Below are 12,818 nucleotides of genomic sequence, written 5' to 3' on the forward strand. Positions count from 1 at the left end.
TCGATGACAAAATAAGATACGTGTGAGGGGCGGGGTTTGTTGTGACTGGAACCAGTTGTTTTCAAAATATTATGACTTTAATCTCATAAAAGTACGACATGATTGTCATTAAATTATGATTTTTTTTTTTTAAACTTTGACTTTAGTCTATTCTCAGAATATTACAACTTTGTCCTTGAAATATTACGACTTTAATCTCCTAAAAGTACCACATGATTTTCATTAAAGTATGATTTGTTTTAAAACTACAACTTTAGTTTATTCTCATAATATTATGACTTTATTCTCATAAAATGATGACTTTAATCTCATAAAAGTATGACAGTATTTTCATTAAATGATGATTTTTTTTTTTTTAAACTACGAGTTTAGTTTATTCTCATATTATGACTTTATTCTCCAAAATTATATGACTTTAATCTTATAAAAGTGTGACCTGATTTTCATTAAATTATTATTATTAATTTTTTTAAGCTACGACTTTAGTTCATTCTCATAATGTTACGACTTTATTCTCGAAACATTACGAATTTAATCTAATACAAGTACAACATCACTTTCATGAAATTATGATTTTTTTTAACTACGACTTTAGTTTATTCTCATAATGTTACGACTTCATTCTTGTAAAATTATCACTCTTTTTCTATTCATAAAATTAGGTGTTTTATCTGGATATTTTACCACTTTACTCCCGTAGTGACAGGTGTTTTTATTTTCTTCTGTGGCCTTAATACGCCGTCGTATGATTGTGTTGGATTCAGTCATACCGCAAAACAAAACAAAAAAAATAAAAAATAAAAAAAGAAGAATGAAACAGTTCAAATATATCGATAGTCAGGGTATTGCACGAAGGGTATTTGTCCCTAACTGGTCCACGATAAGGACAGTAAAACACAGGTAGGGTGTTTGTCCATGCGCCACCACTCTCCTTTACTAGCAGACGATATCAACACAATACAGCCACTCAACACAGGCTATATACAGGCCTCTGCGCCCCACACCCACTCCCACCCACACCCTCACCCACACCCTCACCCACCCACACCCACCCACATGTACAGGTGCTGGGGGAGACGCAGTATGTGTGTGTGTGTGTGTGTGTGTGTGGTGGGATGTGTCGGTACGAGTAAAAATCTGTTTTTTTGTAGTGTTGTCGGGCGTTAAAAGTGCAGAGGTGGCGAAGTGTGTGTGTGTGTGTGTGTGTGTGTGTGTTCATATTCATAGTCATATTCATATTCATTATAAACCCAGGCAACAAGAACAACACAATGCAAGTAAAGAAGATTCCAAAAGTAACAACAACCAATAGTTTCAAAAAAGGAAAGGAGAGTGTGTATGTGTGTGTGTGTGTGTGTGTGTATGTGTGTGTGCGTGTGTGTGTGTTGTAAAGGGATTGGAAGGTGTGTTTGTGTGGTTGTGTCGTCATGGTAACGGCGGTCCGGGTTAGGTCTGCGTCTCCTCCGGTGCGCAGTAGGAGAAGTCCTTGAACTCCTCCTGGTTGATCTGTCGGATGATGGCCTCGTCCGTGGGCGTCAGAACCGGGTCCTCCTTAGTGAAGTCCTGGTCGAAGTTATTCACATCGCGTTTGGTTTTCTGCACAAACACACACACAAGTACACACAAGTACACACACACGTTACAGACGAGGAAAGAGGAAGTAGAAAGGATTCAGTCTGGATCTGGACGTGACTAAACAGCGACACCTTCTGCACTTGGCTTAAGGTTACATCAGGGGTGTCAAACATAAGGTCCATGGACCAAAACCGGGCCGCAAATATTATCTAATTTGGCCGTGGGATCTGGGCGTAAAATTACATTTTTTCCTCATCTGCCGTTGGCTAATGACCTCCAAAAATTTACCAGCCAAAATAATTTTTCTCCGGCCAAATAAAAATGATATGCCTTATTTGACTTAAAATAATTACCACAGGTTTTTATTCTGAAAATCCAACTGAAGCATCACTTAAAGAATACAGTTTTGTACAGATAAAATTAGATTAGTGATATTTCATTAGGTTATATTTCATTTAAAGGTGACTGCTGCATCATCATGCCATAAAAATATTCAATAGTGCAACCTTTGACACTGACTGAGTTAAATGTGTGTGACAGCTTTAACAGGAACGTTCTGTTTAACCCACAGGAAAAGAGAAAATCATGTTAAAAAAGCATCATCTGGGTCTGAGTCTAAATGAAATGAACTCCACAGACCAGATATTTTTTTTAGAACGCTATATGAATACTAGGGCTGGGTAAAAAAATCGACTTGATCAATTTTGGATCGATTTGATAAATTTTGCGTTATCAAGTAATAGTGGATACGATGTGAGAGTGAATGAATAATAGGTCAATAATGTAAAGTGCTTTGGGTACCTAGAAAAGCGCTATAGAAATCTCATCCATTTTTACCTCCACCAGGAGGTACTGTGATCACTTTGCTTTGTGTGTTTGTTTGTTAGCAACTTTAGGGGTAAACTATTCCACCCATCTTTCCCAAATCTTCCCCACAGATAGGCCTAGGCCCTGGGACCAACCCATTACATTTTGGGCCAAGTAGGCCAAAGTTCAAGGTCACAGCAAGGTCACAACATCTACAGTTTTCCATCTGTCATCATTGAGCAATTTTTGAAAATTCATAAAAAATTCAAAATGACTCTGATTAGCCTCCAATTTGATCCACCTGTAGCTTAGAACAATATCTTGTATCTGGCACAAAATTGTCCACATCCACTGTGGAATGTAATCATTTGCGTTTATATTATTAATGGTTTATTATATTATTATTTTACTGGTCTGTGTTCATGTTGACTCTTTTAAACAGTGTAAATGCAGATGTTCTGTGTGTTTTCTTATTATTTTACTGGTCTGTGTTCATGTTGACTCTTTTAAACAGTGTAAATGCAGATGTTCTGTGTGTTTTCTTATTATTTTACTGGTCTGTGTTCATGTTGACTCTTTTAAACAGTGTAAATGCAGTTGTTCTGTGTGTTTTCTTATTATTTTACTGGTCTGTGTTCATGTTGACTCTTTTAAAGGATGTAAATGCAGTTGTTCTGTGTGTTTTCTTATTATTTTACTGGTCTGTGTTCATGTTGACTCTTTTAAACAGTGTAAATGCAGATGTTCTGTGTGTTTTCTTATTATTTTACTGGTCTGTGTTCATGTTGACTCTTTTAAAGGATGTAAATGCAGTTGTTCTGTGTGTTTTCTTATTATTTTACTGGTCTGTGTTCATGTTGACTCTTTTAAACAGTGTAAATGCAGATGTTCTGTGTGTTTTCTTATTATTTTACTGGTCTGTGTTCATGTTGACTCTTTTAAACAGTGTAAATGCAGTTGTTCTGTGTGTTTTCTTATTATTTTACTGGTCTGTGTTCATGTTGACTCTTTTAAACAGTGTAAATGCAGTTGTTTTGTGTGTTTTCTTATTATTTTACTGGTCTGTGTTCATGTTGACTCTTTTAAACAGTGTAAATGCAGTTGTTCTGTGTGTTTTCTTATTATTTTACTGGTCTGTGTTCATGTTGACTCTTTTAAACAGTGTAAATGCAGTTGTTCTGTGTGTTTTCTTATTATTTTACTGGTCTGTGTTCATGTTGACTCTTTTAAAGGATGTAAATGCAGTTGTTCTGTGTGTTTTCTTATTATTTTACTGGTCTGTGTTCATGTTGACTCTTTTAAACAGTGTAAATGCAGATGTTCTGTGTGTTTTCTTATTATTTTACTGGTCTGTGTTCATGTTGACTCTTTTAAAACAGTGTAAATGCAGTTGTTCTGTGTGTTTTCTTATTATTTTACTGGTCTGTGTTCATGTTGACTCTTTTAAACAGTGTAAATGCAGTTGTTCTGTGTGTTTTCTTATTATTTTACTGGTCTGTGTTCATGTTGACTCTTTTAAAGGATGTAAATGCAGTTGTTCTGTGTGTTTTCTTATTATTTTACTGGTCTGTGTTCATGTTGACTCTTTTAAAGGATGTAAATACAGTTGTTCTGTGTGTTTTCTTATTATTTTACTGGTCTGTGTTCATGTTGACTCTTTTAAACAGTGTAAATGCAGTTGTTCTGTGTGTTTTCTTATTATTTTACTGGTCTGTGTTCATGTTGACTCTTTTAAACAGTGTAAATGCAGATGTTCTGTGTGTTTTCTTATTATTTTACTGGTCTGTGTTCATGTTGACTCTTTTAAAGGATGTAAATGCAGTTGTTCTGTGTGTTTTCTTATTATTTTACTGGTCTGTGTTCATGTTGACTCTTTTAAACAGTGTAAATGCAGTTGTTCTGTGTGTTTTCTTATTATTTTACTGGTCTGTGTTCATGTTGACTCTTTTAAACAGTGTAAATGCAGTTGTTCTGTGTGTTTTCTTATTATTTTACTGGTCTGTGTTCATGTTGACTCTTTTAAACAGTGTAAATGCAGATGTTCTGTGTGTTTTCTTATTATTTTACTGGTCTGTGTTCATGTTGACTCTTTTAAAAGGATGTAAATGCAGTTGTTCTGTGTGTTTTCTTATTATTTTACTGGTCTGTGTTCATGTTGACTCTTTTAAAGGATGTAAATGCAGTTGTTCTGTGTGTTTTCTTATTATTTTACTGGTCTGTGTTCATGTTGACTCTTTTAAACAGTGTAAATGCAGTTGTTCTGTGTGTTTTCTTATTATTTTACTGGTCTGTGTTCATGTTGACTCTTTTAAAGGATGTAAATGCAGTTGTTCTGTGTGTTTTCTTATTATTTTACTGGTCTGTGTTCATGTTGACTCTTTTAAAGGATGTAAATGCAGTTGTTCTGTGTGTTTTCTTATTATTTTACTGGTCTGTGTTCATGTTGACTCTTTTAAACAGTGTAAATGCAGTTGTTCTGTGTGTTTTCTTATTATTTTACTGGTCTGTGTTCATGTTGACTCTTTTAAACAGTGTAAATGCAGTTGTTCTGTGTGTTTTCTTATTATTTTACTGGTCTGTGTTCATGTTGACTCTTTTAAACAGTGTAAATGCAGTTGTTCTGTGTGTTTTCTTATTATTTTACTGGTCTGTGTTCATGTTGACTCTTTTAAACAGTGTAAATGCAGTTGTTCTGTGTGTTTTCTTATTATTTTACTGGTCTGTGTTCATGTTGACTCTTTTAAACAGTGTAAATGCAGTTGTTCTGTGTGTTTTCTTATTATTTTACTGGTCTGTGTTCATGTTGACTCTTTTAACAGTGTAAATGCAGTTGTTCTGTGTGTTTTCTTATTATTTTACTGGTCTGTGTTCATGTTGACTCTTTTAAAGGATGTAAATGCAGTTGTTCTGTGTGTTTTCTTATTATTTTACTGGTCTGTGTTCATGTTGACTCTTTTAAACAGTGTAAATGCAGTTGTTCTGTGTGTTTTCTTATTATTTTACTGGTCTGTGTTCATGTTGACTCTTTTAAACAGTGTAAATGCAGTTGTTCTGTGTGTTTTCTTATTATTTTACTGGTCTGTGTTCATGTTGACTCTTTTAAACAGTGTAAATGCAGTTGTTTTGTGTGTTTTCTTATTATTTTACTGGTCTGTGTTCATGTTGACTCTTTTAAACAGTGTAAATGCAGTTGTTTTGTGTGTTTTCTTATTATTTTACTGGTCTGTGTTCATGTTGACTCTTTTAAACAGTGTAAATGCAGTTGTTCTGTGTGTTTTCTTATTATTTTACTGGTCTGTGTTCATGTTGACTCTTTTAAACAGTGTAAATGCAGTTGTTCTGTGTGTTTTCTTATTATTTTACTGGTCTGTGTTCATGTTGACTCTTTTAAACAGTGTAAATGCAGTTGTTCTGTGTGTTTTCTTATTATTTTACTGGTCTGTGTTCATGTTGACTCTTTTAAACAGTGTAAATGCAGATGTTCTGTGTGTTTTCTTATTATTTTACTGGTCTGTGTTCATGTTGACTCTTTTAAACAGTGTAAATGCAGTTGTTCTGTGTGTTTTCTTATTATTTTACTGGTCTGTGTTCATGTTGACTCTTTTAAACAGTGTAAATGCAGATGTTCTGTGTGTTTTCTTATTATTTTACTGGTCTGTGTTCATGTTGACTCTTTTAAACAGTGTAAATGCAGATGTTCTGTGTGTTTTCTTATTATTTTACTGGTCTGTGTTCATGTTGACTCTTTTAAACAGTGTAAATGCAGTTGTTTTGTGTGTTTTCTTATTATTTTACTGGTCTGTGTTCATGTTGACTCTTTTAAACAGTGTAAATGCAGTTGTTCTGTGTGTTTTCTTATTATTTTACTGGTCTGTGTTCATGTTGACTCTTTTAAAGGATGTAAATGCAGTTGTTCTGTGTGTTTTCTTATTATTTTACTGGTCTGTGTTCATGTTGACTCTTTTAAACAGTGTAAATGCAGTTGTTCTGTGTGTTTTCTTATTATTTTACTGGTCTGTGTTCATGTTGACTCTTTTAAACAGTGTAAATGCAGTTGTTCTGTGTGTTTTCTTATTATTTTACTGGTCTGTGTTCATGTTGACTCTTTTAAACAGTGTAAATGCAGATGTTCTGTGTGTTTTCTTATTATTTTACTGGTCTGTGTTCATGTTGACTCTTTTAAACAGTGTAAATGCAGTTGTTCTGTGTGTTTTCTTATTATTTTACTGGTCTGTGTTCATGTTGACTCTTTTAAACAGTGTAAATGCAGATGTTCTGTGTGTTTTCTTATTATTTTACTGGTCTGTGTTCATGTTGACTCTTTTAAAGGATGTAAATGCAGTTGTTCTGTGTGTTTTCTTATTATTTTACTGGTCTGTGTTCATGTTGACTCTTTTAAAGGATGTAAATGCAGTTGTTCTGTGTGTTTTCTTATTATTTTACTGGTCTGTGTTCATGTTGACTCTTTTAAACAGTGTAAATGCAGTTGTTCTGTGTGTTTTCTTATTATTTTACTGGTCTGTGTTCATGTTGACTCTTTTAAACAGTGTAAATGCAGTTGTTCTGTGTGTTTTCTTATTATTTTACTGGTCTGTGTTCATGTTGACTCTTTTAAACAGTGTAAATGCAGTTGTTCTGTGTGTTTTCTTATTATTTTACTGGTCTGTGTTCATGTTGACTCTTTTAAAACAGTGTAAATGCAGATGTTCTGTGTGTTTTCTTATTATTTTACTGGTCTGTGTTCATGTTGACTCTTTTAAACAGTGTAAATGCAGTTGTTTTGTGTGTTTTCTTATTATTTTACTGGTCTGTGTTCATGTTGACTCTTTTAAACAGTGTAAATGCAGATGTTCTGTGTGTTTTCTTATTATTTTACTGGTCTGTGTTCATGTTGACTCTTTTAAACAGTGTAAATGCAGTTGTTCTGTGTGTTTTCTTATTATTTTACTGGTCTGTGTTCATGTTGACTCTTTTAAACAGTGTAAATGCAGTTGTTCTGTGTGTTTTCTTATTATTTTACTGGTCTGTGTTCATGTTGACTCTTTTAAAGGCTGTAAATGCAGTTGTTCTGTGTGTTTTCTTATTATTTTACTGGTCTGTGTTCATGTTGACTCTTTTAAACAGTGTAAATGCAGTTGTTCTGTGTGTTTTCTTATTATTTTACTGGTCTGTGTTCATGTTGACTCTTTTAAACAGTGTTAATGCAGTTGTTCTGTGTGTTTTCTTATTATTTTACTGGTCTGTGTTCATGTTGACTCTTTTAAACAGTGTAAATGCAGTTGTTCTGTGTGTTTTCTTATTATTTTACTGGTCTGTGTTCATGTTGACTCTTTTAAACAGTGTAAATGCAGTTGTTCTGTGTGTTTTCTTATTATTTTACTGGTCTGTGTTCATGTTGACTCTTTTAAACAGTGTAAATGCAGTTGTTCTGTGTGTTTTCTTATTATTTTACTGGTCTGTGTTCATGTTGACTCTTTTAAACAGTGTAAATGCAGATGTTCTGTGTGTTTTCTTATTATTTTACTGGTCTGTGTTCATGTTGACTCTTTTAAAGGATGTAAATGCAGTTGTTCTGTGTGTTTTCTTATTATTTTACTGGACTGTGTTCATGTTGACTCTTTTAAACAGTGTAAATGCAGATGTTCTGTGTGTTTTCTTATTATTTTACTGGTCTGTGTTCATGTTGACTCTTTTAAAGGATGTAAATGCAGTTGTTCTGTGTGTTTTCTTATTATTTTACTGGTCTGTGTTCATGTTGACTCTTTTAAACAGTGTTAATGCAGTTGTTCTGTGTGTTTTCTTATTATTTTACTGGTCTGTGTTCATGTTGACTCTTTTAAACAGTGTAAATGCAGTTGTTCTGTGTGTTTTCTTATTATTTTACTGGTCTGTGTTCATGTTGACTCTTTTAAACAGTGTAAATGCAGTTGTTCTGTGTGTTTTCTTATTATTTTACTGGACTGTGTTCATGTTGACTCTTTTAAACAGTGTAAATGCAGATGTTCTGTGTGTTTTCTTATTATTTTACTGGTCTGTGTTCATGTTGACTCTTTTAAAGGATGTAAATGCAGATGTTCTGTGTGTTTTCTTATTATTTTACTGGTCTGTGTTCATGTTGACTCTTTTAAACAGTGTAAATGCAGTTGTTCTGTGTGTTTTCTTATTATTTTACTGGTCTGTGTTCATGTTGACTCTTTTAAAGGATGTAAATGCAGATGTTCTGTGTGTTTTCTTATTATTTTACTGGTCTGTGTTCATGTTGACTCTTTTAAACAGTGTAAATGCAGATGTTCTGTGTGTTTTCTTATTATTTTACTGGTCTGTGTTCATGTTGACTCTTTTAAACAGTGTAAATGCAGTTGTTCTGTGTGTTTTCTTATTATTTTACTGGTCTGTGTTCATGTTGACTCTTTTAAAGGATGTAAATGCAGTTGTTCTGTGTGTTTTCTTATTATTTTACTGGACTGTGTTCATGTTGACTCTTTTAAACAGTGTAAATGCAGTTGTTCTGTGTGTTTTCTTATTATTTTACTGGTCTGTGTTCATGTTGACTCTTTTAAACAGTGTAAATGCAGTTGTTCTGTGTGTTTTCTTATTATTTTACTGGTCTGTGTTCATGTTGACTCTTTTAAACAGTGTAAATGCAGTTGTTCTGTGTGTTTTCTTATTATTTTACTGGTCTGTGTTCATGTTGACTCTTTTAAACAGTGTAAATGCAGTTGTTCTGTGTGTTTTCTTATTATTTTACTGGTCTGTGTTCATGTTGACTCTTTTAAACAGTGTAAATGCAGTTGTTCTGTGTGTTTTCTTATTATTTTACTGGACTGTGTTCATGTTGACTCTTTTAAACAGTGTAAATGCAGTTGTTCTGTGTGTTTTCTTATTATTTTACTGGACTGTGTTCATGTTGACTCTTTTAAACAGTGTAAATGCAGTTGTTCTGTGTGTTTTCTTATTATTTTACTGGTCTGTGTTCATGTTGACTCTTTTAAAGGCTGTAAATGCAGATGTTCTGTGTGTTTTCTTATTATTTTACTGGTCTGTGTTCATGTTGACTCTTTTAAACAGTGTAAATGCAGTTGTTCTGTGTGTTTTCTTATTATTTTACTGGTCTGTGTTCATGTTGACTCTTTTAAACAGTGTAAATGCAGATGTTCTGTGTGTTTTCTTATTATTTTACTGGTCTGTGTTCATGTTGACTCTTTTAAAGGATGTAAATGCAGTTGTTCTGTGTGTTTTCTTATTATTTTACTGGTCTGTGTTCATGTTGACTCTTTTAAAGGATGTAAATGCAGTTGTTCTGTGTGTTTTCTTATTATTTTACTGGTCTGTGTTCATGTTGACTCTTTTAAACAGTGTAAATGCAGTTGTTCTGTGTGTTTTCTTACAATCCTGGGTTTAAAGGGCGGTTTGACTTTCCTCTGCTCCAGAAGGACCCAGTCGATCTCTCTGAAGAAGGCGTGGCTCTTGATGGCGTCCTCGCAGCCTTGGCTCACCACGCACCCCAGACGCTTGGCCGGGTTCTTGGTCATAAACTACACAAACAAACACAAACAGCTGACTTGACTGTGGGAGGAGGCGCTGCCTTATGATGCTCAGCTGCAGCTTCATCCGTCACATGAAACATTTCTGTTCTAATAATAGACCGAGGCATTAACGGCGCCGTGGACGGTACCGACAGGAGGCGTGGCAGCAGAGCGATGACACAGGGGGCGGAGTTATCCAGAGCATCCTGTGGTTTTAGGGTCATATTATCAGTATTTTAACCCTTCTGTGACCGACTGTTTCATCTTCATCGAGGTCAAAGCGAAGGCTGTCGTAGCTTACACTGGTCTACAAGGAAAACGCTTCCAGAATAAAAGTAATGAAATTTTACCACATGAGAGTCACTGATAAAGAAAAGTCAAGTCAAAAATGCTGGTTGGCTGAACTTTCCAAGATACAGCCTTGGGTCAAAATGTGAAATTCAAGAATTAAGGAGAGAATGGGTTTGACTCAAAAGGAATATTTGTCTCAGAGCTACAAGATCTACTTCCAAACACTGTCTGCACATTAGAATACATTCACTTTACAGGTTCTATTTAGTGGAAGATTTATACAACTATTATATAAATGTACATAAACCAATATATATGTGTAATAACACTTAATCATATACCTTGGAAACATCAGCAAACCGGCACTTTTCGTCATTTATTTTCCAATTAATCTTATTAAAATATGTAACATTTAGCACATTTAATCTCTGAAGCAAATCATTTGTAAAAAAAAAAATTGTAGACCAGTGTTATTAAGAATGTAAAATACTGAGTAGAAAATTATGATAAATGGTACTAAATCATTTTGCTTTTTTAAATAGTATTCTTCCTTTTCCCTCATTTCCCTGTGGTCTCCATAAACTGTAAATGCTCTGCTTGGCTCTGAATTCTTCATTCATTCAACTCCACAGGTCTATCTTCAACCCTATTTCTGAGTAATGATTTTTGCTTTTTTTTTTTTTTTTTTAATGGAATTATGCAAGAATTACCAAGAAGAAAAATAAAAATAGACAAAATAAGTCATATGAACAAAATAATCCAAATAAAACTGTAGAAATTTGAAGAAAAAATGTTTTAAAACAGTGACGAAATGAACAAAAACTAGTAAAATAAGAAATGAAATTAACCAATTGAACAAAAGCGAATAAGAAAATTGACAAATCAATAAATAACATGGAGAAAATAAGCAACAAAATGAAGAAAATAAATAAAAAAATGAAAAATTAATTCACCAGTAAAACCCATGGAGTTGGATCAATGCCAGTGGATGGACACACTGGGTTTATGTTCAGTTAGTGACAGATTTTGTCATTTTTGCTTAATGTTTCTCAGTTTGGATGTAATAAGCTTCACATTTTATGAACATCTACACGGTCAGTGCATTAAACATAGGGGGAAAAAAAAACGCTTTTCAGGGAAAAAATGTAAAATCGAGAGGAAAATATTTAAATAAATGCTGATGAATCCCTTAAAGGTTAAATGTAGAAAAATATAATAATTTGGGAGATAGATTTGCCAAAAAAGTCACTTTTTCTTGAGTTTTCTTTGCTTTTAATTTAATAACCGTGAACTTTAATCTGAGCTTTAATGAACATCTACATGATGAGTGAATTAAATATTGGAAAACACCTAATTTACACTGAAAAAATGCAAAACAAGGAAGATAATATTACAGTCAATGGTGATAAGTTACTTAAGAAAGGTTAAATATGGAGAAAAATTCATTTGGGAACTGACACAAAAGCAGCACTGGATCTTTAAGGGTTAAACAGGTTGTAGAAATCCACTAGTTTTTTGCCCAAATGAATATAAAGATAGTTTTGCAGCAGCTGGAGGGTTCACATTCAAACTGTCAGAACTATTAGGGTCCAAATACACAAAGAAATGAAGCACAGACCAAGAAAAGTGGGTTTAAATAAATATGAGCCCTATGTGAATGCAAAAGACTGAGCATAATACCAGAATAAATGCTGATAAATCACTTTAAAATACAGAAAAAATCATCTGGGACCTGACACTACAGTAGTTCTGGGTCTGTACGGGTTCAAATATTGGTCCGATGGACTCAAACCCACCGAACCCCAGCTCAGGTTAATGCAGTAAAAATGATGCGTACCGCCCGCAGGATGGACACGGCCTCTTTGCTGAGCCAAACCGGGTACAGGACGTCGTCGTGGAGGATGGACTCGAACAGGTCGTCTTCGTTGTCGGCCTCGAACGGCGGCTGCCCGGCCATCATCTCGTACATGAGCACCCCCAGGGCCCACCAGTCCACCGACGCCCCGTACTCCAGCTCCTGCAGGATCTGGACCGACACAAAAAAAACTTTAAGACTGGGGTTAAGGAATTTCATGATTTAAAGTAAAATAAACGACCTGGAAGAAGTGTGAATGTAGCGCTATATTTAGAATATTTCTGCTGTTTTTTTCTTACTATGATTCAGTTTTTTCCCATTGATTGTGATTTAATATGTATTTTTGTAGATTTTGAGTCATTTTCTTCTATTATTTTTGCCACTTCTATTATATTTGCCAGAAAAGTCTTAAAATAGAAGTACAAAGAACCAGAAGACACTATATTTAAAAAGCTATAATCAGATATTTAGACTTTTTGTCTGATTTTAACTTCTAAGCGCTGTTAAAACTCGAAATTCACATAAAAAACTTAAAAACAACAGTCGTATAAAACACGTTTTGAACCAAAAAGAAAGTGTTTCAGAGGCTGATCAGAGTCTGAGTGTGCTCAGGAGTAGTTCAGGGACATCAGTAAAACAGAGAATCACAACATTTACATGTGGATCTGAAAGGGTTCGTTTGAGTTTAACCACCTGATAAAAATCCTTAGAAATTAAAATCCAGTTACATGTACACTGTATTTTATTTATTTATTTATTTATTT

At 34.0% G+C, this 12,818-nt stretch overlaps 1 protein-coding gene across 3 annotated transcripts in view; it reads right to left on the minus strand.

The window, feature by feature from the left end:
• Window positions 1-1,045: 1,045 nt before the first annotated feature.
• Window positions 1,046-12,818, minus strand: part of prkcea (protein kinase C, epsilon a) — a 107,587-nt gene continuing 95,814 nt past the window's right edge. The window contains exons 13-16 of one of the 3 annotated variants that reach the window (XR_003938270.1): window positions 12,037-12,225; window positions 9,771-9,917; window positions 1,375-1,596; window positions 1,046-1,338 (exon numbers count right to left, since the gene is read on the minus strand). Coding sequence is in view for 1 of the 3 variants with exons in the window: in XM_030163468.1 (XP_030019328.1) it covers window positions 1,447-1,596; window positions 9,771-9,917; window positions 12,037-12,225 (486 nt within the window). In the remaining 2 variants the exon portion in view is untranslated. Of the gene's footprint in view, window positions 1,597-9,770; window positions 9,918-12,036; window positions 12,226-12,818 lie in introns of all 3 variants that reach the window. The other 2 variants (XR_003938269.1, XM_030163468.1) reach the window with 2 other exon arrangements.

The sequence above is a fragment of the Sphaeramia orbicularis genome, chromosome 19 (assembly GCF_902148855.1).
Source record: "Sphaeramia orbicularis chromosome 19, fSphaOr1.1, whole genome shotgun sequence".
Classification (NCBI taxonomy): Eukaryota; Metazoa; Chordata; class Actinopteri; order Kurtiformes; family Apogonidae; genus Sphaeramia; species Sphaeramia orbicularis.